Source organism: Hippocampus bargibanti, linkage group LG15 (genome assembly GCF_051943395.1).
Source record: "Hippocampus bargibanti isolate YZ-2025 linkage group LG15, ASM5194339v1, whole genome shotgun sequence".
Classification (NCBI taxonomy): domain Eukaryota; kingdom Metazoa; phylum Chordata; class Actinopteri; order Syngnathiformes; family Syngnathidae; genus Hippocampus; species Hippocampus bargibanti.
Genome location: NC_142748.1, coordinates 6,982,445 through 6,997,492, shown reverse-complemented (window position 1 = coordinate 6,997,492; position 15,048 = coordinate 6,982,445). Strand labels below are relative to the sequence as shown.

The window sequence follows — 15,048 nt, the reverse complement described above, 5'->3', positions numbered from 1 at the left end:
GTGTAACAAAGCGCTAACATGGAAAAAAAGGGAAATGCTTGTGGAAAAGAAAAAACATTGCCAGAGGCCATGGCCAGTACTTTATCGGCACCCAAGCATTAAAAAACAAATTCGGGAATGGTGCCCTACGTCATATTTTAAATTACCAAATAAATTCGTGAATGGCATTGAATGAGTTAAGTTATGTAACGGGTAATAAAAATAAAAAATAAAAAAACACGTTCAAACTCGACAATTAAGTTGCAAAGAAAAAAAACGAAACTTTATTGTCCATCTCACGCTCACACCTACAATCCTACAAAAAGTGGGCTGTTCTTACAGATTGGAATTTACTGCTGACGACACATTCAGAGCGTGATCAGCGGTCCCACGTGAGACGACAAAGACGCGACACCCGCCACCTTTGACCTCATGCACCACAAACGTAACGTCGCCTAGGAAACGGCAAATAATTCATTCATGTCCCTTTTTACGACCGGCTCTAGTACTCGAGTACATGTGAGTTTATGTATTACAAAATATTTCACATGGTTTTTAAATCCACATTCTAATCAACAACACAGTGCTTTGCAACGGATAAAAACATAAATTGACATCAAGAAGAGGTTAAGTTTAAAATTAAAAAAATAATAATCAAGATATGAATCTCCATTACTTAAAAGTCTCATTACAACAGCAACAACAACAAAAAAAAGTGTCTTAATGTATCCGTTCAGTGCAGACCGAGGAGAAAATGAAGCCGTTTTTATTGCTATGTAAATGTCTTCGAGAGTCGCAATTCAACAATACTGACATGCTAACACAACTGGGTGGTTGGGGGTTTGATTCCATCCAGTTCAAGGAGTGGATTAGTGTAGCAACTTTGACCCAAAAAATTCGAAAATGTCAAACAGTTGGACGTAAGCATTGATAGGTAAAGGTTAATGCATTTTAAATTAATCCAAAAAAACGTACCCCGATGAATCGATCGTGCTCGTTTTCCCCGATAATCAAGGAAAACGAGTACTCATCCTACCTTAACTCATTCACTGCCACCCCCGAATTTATTCAGGTATTGAAAATATGACATAGAGCGCGTGCTAGGGTGCCGATAAAGCGCTGGTCAGACCTCTGGCTATCTTTTTCCCTTCCACTAGGGGGGCAGCATTTCCCTTTTTTCCATGTTAGCACTTTTTTACAGCATCAGCTGTTGTTAAAGCGCTATATAAATCAATATGTATTGTATTTTGGACAGCCACCCCCATTTCAAGCTCATATAACTCCAGACCCATGTAACTTAGGAATTAACCTTTTTTTCTGATGAAAGAAGAGAGTTTTGGGTTTCTTACGCTGCATTCAATGTTTATGTAGTCCTAAAAGTCAATATTCTGCAGGTCCCGGAATTTGACGTAGGGCGCCATTCCCGAATTTGTCCGATTTTTTTTTCATGCTTGGGTGCTGATAAAGCGCTGGTCACAGCTCTGGCAATGTTTTTCCCCTTCCACGAGGGGGCATCATTTCCCTTGTTTCCATGTTAGTGTTTTGTTCCAGCTTCAGCTGTTGTTATAGCGCTGTATCAACCAATATGTATGAACTGTATTGTATTTTGTACATCTGCCCCCATTTCAAGCTCATATAACTCTAGACCCATATAACTTTGGAATTAACTATTTTTTCTGATAAAAGAAGAGTGTCTAAGGTTTCTTACGCCGAATTGAATGTTTATGTAGTCCTAAAACTCAATATTCTGAGGGTTCTGGAATTGGAGTGAAAATGACAATAACCCTGGCACCGGGGTGGACACATTTTTGCACATTGTGTGGCAGTAAATGAGTTAATAGGATCACCTCCTTCTGGGAGTTTACCATCCTACATTCATTTAATGTTCAGGTCCGAGTCTGCTTTATTTTCGACATTCAGCAGAAATCATCCAGAGAGAAGCAAGTTTTGTTTAGAGCATTTAGCGCACTGAGACGGTGATTGCAGATCACAGTAGCCCCATGACTGTTTGGCTGGTGACAGAGGAGGAGCAGCAGCAACGTCTAAACTAAAAAGTCACAAATTAAAACGGTCAAGAGTAAGTTCAAACTACGGGTAATAAATAAAAATAGACTGGGGAAATAAAATACTTATAAAAGTGCTCAAAGGTGGTGTTGGTGGGTGGTAGTGGTGGTGGTGGGGTTCCCTGCTCAGCCGTTATCCAGCGATGAAGCACTGAGTAGGAAGTGCTAGAAGTACTAATAGTAGTAGTAGTACTAATAGTAGTAGTAGTGTTTGTTTGTGTGTGTGGATGGAAGCGCGCTACACAATGAGAGGTCCACGCTGGGAGTTTTTCGGACTCTGGCTTTCCCGGTTCACCTCCCGGTTGCTGGTGGAGTCCAAAATGGGCCTGTAGCCGTCGAGGTACATCAGATCTGACAAATGGAAAACAGATGGCAGTGTTATTAATTAACTCATTGCCATTCACGGAATTCAAAATATGATTCGCTAGCAAGCTAGCTTTCTATCTATTTATTCGGTAGCTTTTCGCTATCTATTCGCTAGCTTTTAGCTATATATTTGCTAGCTTATAGCTATCGATTCGCTAGGAATTAGCTATGTATTCGCCAGGTATTAGCTATCTATTCGCTAAATAGTAGCTATCTATTCACTAGGTATTAGCTATCTATTCGCTAGGGATTAGCTATCTATTCGCTAGGGATTAGCTATCTATTCGCTAGCTATTAGCTATCTATTTGCTAGCTATTAGCTATCTATTTGCTGGCTATTAGCTATCTATTCAATAGCGAGCTAGCTTTCTATCTATTTATTTGCTAGCTATAAGCTATCTATTCGCTAGTGAGCTAGCTTTTTATCTATTAGAGCTACGTCCGGGTTGAGTGAATGCTGGCGCGTGTGGCTGCCACTGCTCACCCACAGAAAAACTGATCCTGTGACTGTAAAGTGACCTTGAGAGTTTTGAAAGGCGCCTAGAAATGAAATGTATTATTATTATGATGTAGAGCGCCATACTCGAATTGTTCTGTTTCTTTTTATGCTTGGGAGCTGATAAAGCGTTGGCCATGGCCTCAGGCAATGTTTTTTTTCCCATAATTATTAAGCAGGTATGTTATTGAAGAAAAAGTAATGAAACAAAACTGAAAGTCAGTTCTACGGTCTGAACCAACACTGCATACCTAGTCCTCAATATGTATCGGGCACGATTCTTCATCTTTCCAATCCGAAAGAAGGCGAGAGAAGGGCAGAAAAGGGAGAGCAGGAGGAAAATACGGGATGGGAAGAATTGACAGGAAGGAGGGAGAGATAACAGAAGACATTTTACGACACACACAGGAGAGAAAAAGACACCACGCGATACATTGGAGCTCAAAACACACAGGGGAAGTAGGAAACGGGTTTGTGAAGTGGTTGGGGTATAAATTGTTCATACGAAGCAAATGAACAAGCAATGAAGCAGCAGAGGGAAGAAATAAATGTATAAAAAAGCTGCACAAAAGCCCATGTTAGCTTCTGCCGGCATTCCTTGCTTCCTCGTGTTAGCCTAGCCAGCTAACGTGTGAATACGATAGCTCGCATGACCCAACCCATCACTTCTGGTCGGCATCCACTCACCGGCGAATCGGTCGTCAGGAGCCTGCTCATTGTCCAAGCCCAAAGAGGGCGTGTGGGACAGGGCCACGCCCTGATTATTATTGGTCAACTCGGAACACCTGCTCCGCCCACCTGAAAGCGAGGGGCAAAGGTCAAAAAAGAGCAGCCAGGCACAGCGGGGAGGTGGTGGGGGGGTTGCGGGCAGGCGGGTGGGCAGCCATGCGAGAACGAAGCATTGAGCTTTATGGCATTTGTGAGTAACTTCGGGGTTGAGTGAACGATAGCGCGTGTGGCTGCCGCTGCTCACCCAGAGAAAAACTAATCCTGTGACTGTAAAGTGACCTTGAGAAATGTATTATTATTTTTATTTGTTGTTTTTTTTCATGTTTGTTGACAATCACTCTGCAATGTTGCTATCTATTTGCTATCTGACTGGCTAGCTGGCTATCTAGCTAGCTATCAGGTATATAGCTATCTGGCTGGCTGGCTAGCTATCTAGCTCGTTATTTATTGGCTATCTATTAGATATCTATTAGCTAGCTTTCTATCTATGTGAGTTACTTCCGGGTTGAGTGAACGCTGGCGCGTGTGGCTACCACTGCTCACCCACAGAAAAACTTACCCCGTGACTGTAAAGTAACCATTTTTGAAAGACGCTTTAAAATGAAATGTATTGTTATTATTATAGTGTGCAAGACCACCACCTACAGGACTGGAGTGGAACAGCATTTATTGTGACTTTGATGCTGTTATTTTTTTGGTGGAGGGCGGGGGAGTTATTACAGTTATGATGCAGCTAAATGCTCTGTTCTAACGTCTGTTAAAATGTTTGATGATGTTTATTGAAGAATCAAGCAAAATTAAGGTAAAATAAGATAAATAAAAGCATGTTATCTACGGTGTAAAGTGAGGGGTAATCACCGTAGTTACCTTTGCCATTGGATGGTGAGGAGCGGTCTTCTTCTGTGACGTCGTTCCCCTAAAAAAAAAAATCATAATAATAAGAATTTTGAATAAAATATTGACATTAAGGATTTATATGAGTCAACAAGTGGCAAGTCACCTCAGAGTCCTGCTCATCGACGGCTACAGAGTAGTTCAAGTCGGTTGACTCCTTGGAAAGGAGAGTGAACCAAAAATCAATCAAAATTCAGATGGCATTTATTATGTAGGTGCATTTAACTCATTCACTGCCATTCCCTATTTTTTCCCAGGAATTTAAAATATGACGTAGAGCACCATTCCCGAATTTTTTTTTTTTTTTTTCATGCTTGGATGCTGATAAAGCTGGTCAGACCTCTGGTAATGTTTTTTCCATTCCACAAGGGGGAAGCATTTCCCTTTCTTCCATGTTAGCGCTTTATTACAGCTTCAGCTTTTGTTAAAGCGCTATATAACCAATATGTATGAATTGTATTGTATTATGTACAGTCGCCATTTCAAGCTCATATAACTCCAGATCAATATAACTTGGGAATTAACATATTTTTCTGTTTTGTTTTATTTTGTATGGGGGTGCCGATAAAGTGCTGGTCAGACCTCTGGCAATGTTTTCCCCTTCCACGAGGGGGCAGCATTTGCCTTTTGTACTTGTTAGCACTTTGTTACAACTTCAGCTGTTGCTAAAGCGCTATATAAATCAATATGTAGGTATTGCATTTGGTATATCTGCCCCCATTTCAAGCTCATATAACTCTAGACTCATATAACTTAGGAATTAACTATATTTTCTGATAAAAGAAGAGAGTCTCAGGTTTCTTACGCCGAATTGAATGTGGATGTAGTCCTAAAACTCAATATTCTGTGGGTGCTGGAATTTGAGTGACAATGACCAAAACCCTGGCACTGGATTGGACACAATTTTTGCACATCGTTTGGCAGTGAATGAGTTTACTGCACTCCGAACTTTTTTTGTTCTAATCAACAGAGATTAAATTAATAATTGCACTCTTGACTATCCGCCATCACTAATATTTACCCCTTCAAACTGTGAGGATCCTCGCCTCTCCATGGGGGTGGCCCGGTTCTCCTGGCCGTGGGCGTCAACCCCCTCCTGGGCCACCCCGGGCTCGCCGTCCGCCCCAGCCAGGTAGGACCCTGACATGGAGGACATGGTGTCAGTGCTGATGTGGGAGTGCTGCGAGTGGGACGAGGCCATGGACATCACTGACTGGGCCAGGCTGCTGCTCACTGGGTCTGGCAGATACACGGAGACACACATCATGATTCCAACCCTCATTTTATTTATTTTTGTATTTTTTTAAGCGACACTCTCGCTGCGCAAGATTGAAGCTCGGCCATGTTTCCCTCTGTCAAGTGTTCCTACGCAGCCGGTCGGATGCCAAAAATCCTCCTGTCAGATCTGCCAACTGCTGTGATGGAACCGGCTAATAATTTATTCATGTGAAAACGTTCCATAAACTGCACTGAGGGTTTTGTGTTTCTCATTTTGCTGACATTCAACGATAGATGTGTACATCTTGACCTCTAGACGGGGTTGGTTTATTATTACACATGTGATTGGTCAATAGTGCTTATACTATACTGTCAATGGAAACTGGAATATGTTCCATCCTGGAATCTTCTTGCTGATAACTTCTGCTTTTGGCGTACGGTAAATTTGAGCAACTTCCTTTGTAAGAACCACCGGATGCTATTAACCCATTCACAAATTTATTGGGGAATTGAAAATATGATGGAGAGCGCCATTCCCGAATTTGTGCTTGGGTGCCGATAAAGCGCTGGCCGTGGCCTCTGGCAATGTTTTTTCTGATCCACAAAGGCGTTTCCTTTTTTTCCATGTTAGCGCTTTATTCCAGCTTCACCTGTTGTTTAAGCGCTATATAAACCAATATCTATGGATTGTATTGTATTTTGTATATCAGCCCCCATTTCAAGCTCATATAACTCCATATAATTTGGGAATTAACTCTTATTTTCTGATGAAAGAAGATAATCTAAGATTTCTTACACTGTATTGAATGTTTATGTAGTGCTAAAACTCAATATTCTGAGGGCCCTGGAATTCAAGTGGCAATGACAAAAACCCTGGCACTGGAGTGGACACATTTTTGGCAGTGAATGAGTTAACATAGCAAATAATAATAATAATAATAATAATAATAATAATAATAATAATAATAATAATAATAATAATAATAGGTCACTTTACAGTCACAGCATACATTTTTTTCTGTGGGTGAGCAGCGGCAGCCACACGCGCCAGGGTTCACTCAACCCCAAAGTAACTTAAACTAGATAGCAAGCCACCTAGCTAGCGAATATATTGCTAATAGCTAGCAAATAGCTAGCTATTAGCTAGCGAATAGATATCAACAGTCTGAGGCAATTGAAGAAGTTGAAAAAAAAATACACAACCCACAAAATATACTTATCCATTCACCAGCTATTAGCTAGCGAATAGCTAGCCATTCGCTAGCGACTAGATAGTTAATAGCGAGCTAGCAAATAGCAAGCTATTAGCCAGCGAATAGCTAGCTATTCGCTAGCCAACAGCCAGCAAATCCTTGACATTATTTCGGCAGATGATTTTATGGTTCTGTGTTACCTTCCGGGGAAGTGATAGTGGAAGAGAGCGGCGTTCCGGTACATGGCGACTGGTCAATGGCCCCGGAAGAGGAAAGAGTCAGGTTTTCGCTATCTGGTGTGGCACCGCACTGGAAAAGCAAAGAGAAGCAGTGGTATAAGAGGAGCTCTGTAACCGAGAACATATTTCTGAAAATAGAGCAACCTCCTGCGGATCCACTACACGTTTGTGGCGACGAGCTTCTGATTCACTGCAAGACTTTTCATCCTCCTCCTCGGGAAGCACTGAAGAATTCTGGGACAGCGATCTAAAGTATGCACACTTGTAGTTTGAAGATGTTTGATAACAGCAGCACAAAATATGCTCACTGGAGGAGCTCATCAACTCACTTGGAACCACTCTTCTTGAGTTTGAGCCCCTGACTTGAGGTGGAATGATCCAAAGGGGAGAGGGAACGGGCCGGCGTCGGGTGGGCTTCGTTGCCGTATGGCGGGAGCGAGCCCGATACGTGACTGGGACCGGAATGGAGCGGGGGGGCCACGGAGGATGTAGCCAGGGGGCCGTTGAGAGCTTCCAGCAGAGACACGGCCTCGTAACCTGGGGGGATATGCTCGGACGCCTGTAAAGAAAATATAAAAGCGTGTAATTTTTTGTTTAGGTGTCTTTTTTTTAATTAATTTACTGCCATTCACAAATGTATTCGGGAATTGAAAATATAACGTAGACCGCCATTCCCGAATTTGTTCGGGTGTTGTTTTTTTCATGCTTGGGTGTCGATAACGCACTGGCCATGACCTCTTGCAATGTTTTCCCTTCCACAAGGGGGCAGCATTTCCGTTTTCTCCATGTTAGCACTTTTTTCCAGTTTCAGCTGTTGTTAAAGCGCTATATAAATCAATCTGTATGTATTGCATTGTATTTTGTACATCTGCCCCCATTTCAAGATCAGATAACTCAGATAATTTAGGGATTAACTCGATTTTTGTGATGAAAGAAGAGACTAACGCTGTATTGAATGTTTATGTAGTCCTAAAACTCAATATTCTGTGGGTCCTGGAATTCAAGTGACAATGACAAAAGTGAATGACTTTAATTCAAAAGCTAGCGTTTAGCTTAGATTAGCGCCATCACAGTACCGAGTGTTCCTCTGAGTCTGACGTCTGTGAAGTGATGACGGGGTTAAAACTAGTTGGCGTCAAAGGGCTGAGTTTCTTCCTCATTGCTCGGATCTGCAGCAGAGCTCTGAAAGCTAAAAAAAATACCAAATAAAATACCAAATATTTGGCAAAAGAATAATTTAACACATTTGCGTAGCGTGCGTGGGGAACTCACGCAGTCTGCAGATGGGGCAGCAGTTGGCCTGGTAGCGCAAAGTATCGGCGCAGGCGTTGCAGAGGCACAAGTGCCTGCACGGCAGAATGAGGGTATCGCGCACGTCCGATAGACACACCACGCATTCTGCGCTGTTGTCGCTAATTTCGTCGTCGGCAACCTATGAGGGGAAGAATACCTACGCTCGTATAAAACGCACGGATATGAAAAACTTCTTGTCGTGTTTACCTTCGATTCTTGGCTGTTGTATTTGTTCTCTATCCCGTAGATCTCCTGCAGTAGATAACTCACTCCATCCACCTGGGGAAATGAAAGGAGAAGATAGAGGGAGTGGGTGGGGGGGCTAAAATCTTAGTTTCCATAAGGATGAATGTGACGAACCACTTGTTTCTGCTTCAGAGGCTTCACGCAGTAGCTGCCATCCACGTGCTGTCACGGAAAACCACAACATGAGAAATTTGACTTTAAATCCACGTATTATATAAATGATAGAGAATAGACAGAATAGAAGTTAGCATATTTAAACGTTTCATGCTGTTGTATGCTTAGTTGGTTGAACACAAGGCCCATAATGGATGCACAGAAAATCTGGGGTCAATCTGAGGTGAACGGACACAGCCTGTTAAACTGTCATCCTCAGGTAGGAGATCTGGCCTTGGACTTGCTAAACTCCTTCAAAGTAAGAGCTCATTCGCTAGGTTACAAATGTATCAGTTCATGGAATGACAACCCATGAAAATGTCTACTTTCTGTTGGTTTGTGGATGTTGGTGCTTGGGGTGTGGTATTACGAATGTGTCACTTAAATTTGCATATACTCTCAATAAATAGCTAAATAAAAATCTCATGATTACCTTTTCAAACGTGGCCAACAGGATGTGAGAGTGGCCCAAGTGTTCTGCGTATAATAGAAAAAAAAATATTAATTGATGACATCATCTGAAACTGACGTCAGCGTCATAGCGAAACTCACCGTCGCCTTCGTCCACCGTGGCCTTTACCACCATGGGGAAAATCTCCCTGTCCGGGTCAAATAGTAGCTGGAGGGGGGGGGGAAACAAGAGGTGTAGCTGCATCTCATGAATATCAAGTCAAAATCAAGGTGATCCTTTCCGAAATTCCGAGTATCAAATCCCACCTCTTCATCCGCCCATTCGCTGAGGTTGACGGTGTGCGAGGTCAAACAGAACTGCTGGCTCACCCCCCTCTTGAAGTGCACCGTCTCCGACTGTAGAGAACTGTCCTGGGGCAGGTAGCTACAAGGAACCAAGGCCTTCAGATCATCCTGTTGCGCTACCCCAATGATCCCCCACCTCCCTTCATAGTGTTCTCTTTCCCCCCCAGAACCTACACTGGCACGCCGTTATGAAACTCCTCAATAGCCTGGTAGTAGATAGTGATTGCCACTTGCGTATCGGCGTCGAAAGTGAATTCCACGTTATAGCAGGCCCGCTGCTTGCCCGTCTCGTCATCGCCGGGCAACTTGAGGTCCTCGCTGCATCTGGAAAGTTGAGTAAGAACATGTATTTATTTTTGGTTTTGAAATTATCGGTTTATGAACGTGTGTGTGTTTTTCAGTGGTGGGCCGTGCATGTTAATCCTAGGCCTTCAATAGTGCTATGTCTCAATCAATCGGCTGTGCTGTGTGGTGTGATATTAACTTGTGGCTTGAAGAAACTTAAGAAATACTGTCATTAAACTGTTCACATTTTTACTATGAAGGTGTGGATTCATGATAACCTCAAAATTGTGTTATTATTTGCTATTTTTTGCTAGCTTCGGAGCTGTCCAACCTTAATGAAGTCCATCTATTCTTGAAAAGACCACCTTGAAAATGGCTCTCACAATATACCTGCAACCAAATCCATTTGTTCTCCTCCTTCCAGCCATTGTGGATTGACAAAACCGCTATTAAACCGACATAACAATATATTTGTTTATGCAGCTCATTACAGATACATTATGCTAGCTATGGCCAGTATGCGGTTATCACTAGTGGCTAGTGATACTATAATTGGCTCGTAACTAGCCAATCATAATTTGCGAAAACTCTGATGTTTCCAGCGCCTTCCAGAAGGCCTTGGGTTGCCAACTCGAACTCTGATTGGTGATAGCAACTGTTTCATCGACATTGATTTTTATGCTCAAGGGCCTGCAGAACTGTTTGTGAAGGCGTCCAGGTAGATTTCGGACCCTGGTAACAAATGATGGCTGGAATGTGCTTGGAATTATTTAATAAGAATTCATGGACAAAATATAATTCACATTAGTCTGTGATTCAGATATTTTTAGGCCAGCAGAGAAGGCCTTACACTGGCTAAGGCCAACCACTGGTGTTTTTGTATTTAAACCATACCGTACAAGCCGCAGGGTGTCCTTGCGGATGTTTATAAGGCTTCGTAGCGTCTTCACCGGTTCCTGAGGTGGAGGGGCTGCGTATGGGAACTGGAAAGAAAGGAGTAAAAAAACCAACAACAACAGGTTTACCTTTTTAACAAGAAAGCATTTTCACTTTTAGGCAGAATTAACTCAAATCGATGGATTTAATCCTGGTTGTGTTTCTCTTTGATTTGATCAATGCGGCAAGTTGCTGACTATGCATTTAAAGGACCAATCGAGGATGTGAGGACTAACTCCAACCACACACACACACACAAACCTCACTCATGTGTTTACACGGCGGTGAATGGTAGTAGCAATCCACATCTGGGGGCTCGGTGGGAGTCGTGTAAAAAAAAACACACACACGCACGCACGCCGATGGTGAAAAGAGCCTTTGAGTCGACAACAGTGGATGTTTTATTCCAAATGCTACAGTGGCCATTCATTCATGGTTGTGTTTACTAAACACCATTTGATAAAACATTCAATTCCTTACGGTGGGGGGGGGATTATTACATTCGTAGGGGGGCGGGGGGTCTCTAAATATAGCTTGTCGGTGATCATATTTGTGAGAGAGCCAGAGTGCAATCACTTAAGATGCGTTGATGCTTTTGACTGTGCCATCTGCTCACCAAACCACCCAATGTTATATAACGCCGATTTGAGCGTCTCTTTTAAAGAGAGATGAAGAGGGGAAGATTTTTTTTTATTCTTCTTTTTTTGGGGTCAATCCTCAACCCGCGGGAGGATTTAAACGCCCACATAATCTGGGCGGGAAAAAAAAAATCTAATTTCAGCCCGAGTCTAGACATAAATGGTAGTTAAGACTGCAAGTTACAATTCGAAATTCTCTGGTGGTGAACTCAGCATTCCGGTTACATGGTTAACTCATTCACTGCCAAGACATGTGCAAAATAAATACGTAAATAATATTAATAATAATAATAACAATAAAAAAAAATAGTAATAATAATAATAATAATAATACAATTCATTTACAAGCGCCTTTCAAAACTCTAAAATGTGTCCACACCAGTGCCAGGGTTTTTGTCATTGTCACTCTAATTCCAGGACCCATAGAATATTGAATTTTAGGACTACCTAAACATTCAATACATCGTTAGAAACCTTAGACTATCTTCTTTCAGCAGAATAAAAAAGTTAATTCCTAAATTATATGGTTCTGGAGTTATATGATCTTGAAATTAGGATGGATGTCCAAAATACAATGCAATACATACATATTGGTTTAGATAGCGCTTTAACAACAAAGCGCCAACATGGAAGAAAAAAACGGAAATTCTGCCCCCTAGTGGAAAACAAAAAACAGTCCCATAGGCCATGGCCAGCGCTTTATCAGCACCCAATCTTAAAAAAACTAATTTGGGAATTGCGCTCTATGTCATATTTTCAATTCAGGAACACATTTGTGAATGGCAGTGAATGAGTTTAAAAAGCAAGAGCAGACCCTTTTTCGCTTGGCACAGTCTCGCCTTTCATTTTTAATTACGCTAACAGGAAGACGCATTCATGTCAATTGCAATCGGGCAGAGAGTGTGGAAGGTTGCGAAACACTGCAGCGGGGTGCCGTCAGCTGCAAGGAAGCGAGGTTACTATGCGAGTGGCAATAATTATTAAAAAAAAATAAAAATAAACAATCTTACCGCTACCGGTCTGGTCCCGAGGAAATTAAGATCAGTGTTTTCACCAAACAGGTAACCTTCCGGGTGGGTTGAATCAAACTTTTCTCCGCCCATGATGAAGTGGCTTGCAAAGTAACTTCCTATAGACCCGCAAAATAGATTGTGAAATTATGAGAAGTGACATGACAGGGCTGGTTTCAAAAATGTCAAAAAATAATACATATTTTGGCAAAGGGCTTTTAAAAGCTTGGAATGTCCCTTTCTTATTTTTTTTCGAACAGTCTCAAATAAGAACAAGAAAGCCACCGTTTTCAACATCTATTTCACTATCAGTGATGTTGCAATGCATTCCCGAATTCAATTTGATGTCTCTTTTATGATGACAAGAGAGCAATGTTTCTTTCAACATCTATCTATGATCTTTCAAATCAGATTGCAGCTCAACTCCCCTGGGAGGAATGATGCAGTCCAATGGAAGACATACAAACACACACACACACACACACACAAACGTATCTGTCTGAATTCCAGAAAATGGAATTTGGATTTATATCATATTGCTTCTTTTTAATTAAGTTGGGGAAAAACACACCACAATCATCCTGTCTTACATGCCAAGTTGAGTTGGCTAAATGCTGCAGTACGTCTATAAATCCAGACTGATAGCAAACTCTTATTAAATGAAAATTTGCAGTCGGATTGCAGTAAAACAGCTAAAATGCGTCAATCAACACCCAATGTAAGGTTTGAATTATATATGAATTTATTTAGATGGCGAGTTTCATTTTTGTTGCCTTTACAGATGCAAAATATTAGAAACAGGAACATGACCTATGCATGAAGCAAGCAATCTTTCATCAAAACTGACTAGTAAAAGCACATTTTTGTTGTTATTGTTATTTTTTGCTCTCACTAATGCAATTTTACAGAACAGCTAGCTATGCCCTGAAGGCTTTACTGCAGTTTTTTCCAGTTTGCCAATATCCCTTGTGCTTATGTACAAGGGACTTTTTTGTTATTTTAGCCCACAGCACAATCACCTGCAACACCGTCTGCAGCGTGAAACCGTTACAAATACACGTACTCATGTACAGTAATGGGCTGACCCGTTGTTGGCGACTTACCAGATTTCGGTGGGTAACGGTACACGGAATTGGACGAAATATCGACTTCTTCCACGCCTATGTTTTGTCTGCTCGAGAAAACCCCCATCTCCACTCAAGTGACGGTAATAAAGACCCAATGGACATTCAGCTTCTCTTTGTCGAACCCCCTCAATGATGATGATGATTACTTCGACTCATTTAAACCACTCGATCCTTGTCTCTGTTCGTTTTTTTTTTTTTTTTTTTTTGTTAAAAGGACATCGAGTTCGCCCTTCTACTGGATGTGATCGTCCCGGGGATTAGGAGCTGGTCTGTTGCTTGTTTGTCCTCGCCGGTCAGCGGTGGAGCTCGGTTGGTGGGTTGAACGAGGAGGGGAGGGGAGTGAGCAAGCGTAAGATTCCCTTTCGAAAATAAAACTATCTTAATTGGGATTTTTAAAGCGCCAAAATGCAGCAATGCATCGACGAATCAACCAGGTGGACTTTAAGTCAACCTCGGTCCTGTCAGAGGTCCCTGGATGCATGTGACGTCACGATCCCCGGTTTTTGCGCAGTCCTCTCTCTCTTTCTCTCTCTGGTTAGCAGCTAACATAGCAGCGTAGTGTGTAGCCTTAAACCATTGGCGATGCCTGCAATGCAGGGACGGTAACTAGCAGGCATCAGTCATACACGATCGAGAAAAAGCTAAAGGGGGTAATTCAATGAACTAGCTATGCGAAATTTGACATTTTACATGCTTTCTCGGGGGTAGTACCATAGTTACCACATAAGCATTATAGCTCAATCAAAGATTCTTCGATTTAATGGTGATTGGAAACGTTTTGAAGTACACTGAACAGAAAAAAAACGAGGAGTGATAGGCCAGGGTTGCAAGCTTTTTTCGGTGATGCAGCTCCATGGGGGGTAATTTGCTGCAAAACTTTGCAAAGTGACGTTTACGTTGCGTGATGATGTCATCGCGTAATTACGTGATTCTAACACATTTTTGGATATTATTTCAAAACGACCCACCATATGACTGACTCCATGGAAAAAAATAAACATTTACAGAGGGACAGTTTAAAAAAACAACAGAAATTCGGTGCACACTTTGTTTCATTTGGGAATGCATGTGTTCTTGAATGAACCAATCATTTTACATTTTGTGTTGAATAGTCCACAGTATAACCATTTCCGGTCTCTTTGTCAAAAGACAATTTACACATTTGTGCAACCAACAATATCTTAATCGATTCGGTTGCTTGAAATGCGCGTTTGAGACATTTTTTCCCAAATTGCAAAAATGTTTTCTCTAAGTGTCCTTGAGAGTTTTGAAAGGTGCTGAGAAATAAAATGTATTATTATTATTATTATTATTATTATTATTATTATTATTATTATTATTATTATTATTATTATTATTATTATTATTATTATTATTATTAGTATTATTGGGAACGGAAGTTGCCTTCTATAGCAATAGAACCTCCC

At 41.5% G+C, this 15,048-nt stretch overlaps 1 protein-coding gene across 1 annotated transcript; it reads right to left on the bottom strand.

Moving 5' to 3' along the window:
• Positions 1–1,077: 1,077 nt before the first annotated feature.
• Positions 1,078–14,856, bottom strand: rnf157 (ring finger protein 157). Its single transcript, XM_089015978.1, has 19 exons — positions 13,598–14,856; positions 12,495–12,613; positions 10,805–10,893; positions 9,800–9,949; positions 9,587–9,704; positions 9,422–9,488; positions 9,303–9,346; positions 8,831–8,878; positions 8,678–8,749; positions 8,450–8,609; positions 8,254–8,366; positions 7,507–7,736; positions 7,322–7,424; positions 7,139–7,247; positions 5,549–5,766; positions 4,634–4,684; positions 4,501–4,549; positions 3,592–3,702; positions 1,078–2,393 (listed from the first exon to the last, which is right to left on the bottom strand). The coding sequence occupies exons 1-19, from the start codon at positions 13,683–13,685 to the stop codon at positions 2,281–2,283; spliced, it is 2,052 nt and encodes a 683-aa protein (XP_088872104.1). The 5' UTR covers positions 13,686–14,856; the 3' UTR covers positions 1,078–2,280.
• Between the last annotated feature and the right edge of the window lie 192 nt (positions 14,857–15,048).

Bases quoted from the DNA above. Each gene is read 5' to 3' on its own strand.
- rnf157 (XM_089015978.1), bottom strand. From the start codon at position 13,685: ATGGGGGTTTTCTCGAGCAGACAAAACATAGGCGTGGAAGAAGTCGAT. The intron at 8,367-8,449 runs GTGAGTTCCCCA...TATTTTTTTTAG, and splicing joins CTGCCCCATCTGCAGACTGC to CTTTCAGAGCTCTGCTGCAG. The intron at 3,703-4,500 runs GTAACTACGGTG...CCTCGCTTTCAG, and splicing joins CTCACCATCCAATGGCAAAG to GTGGGCGGAGCAGGTGTTCC.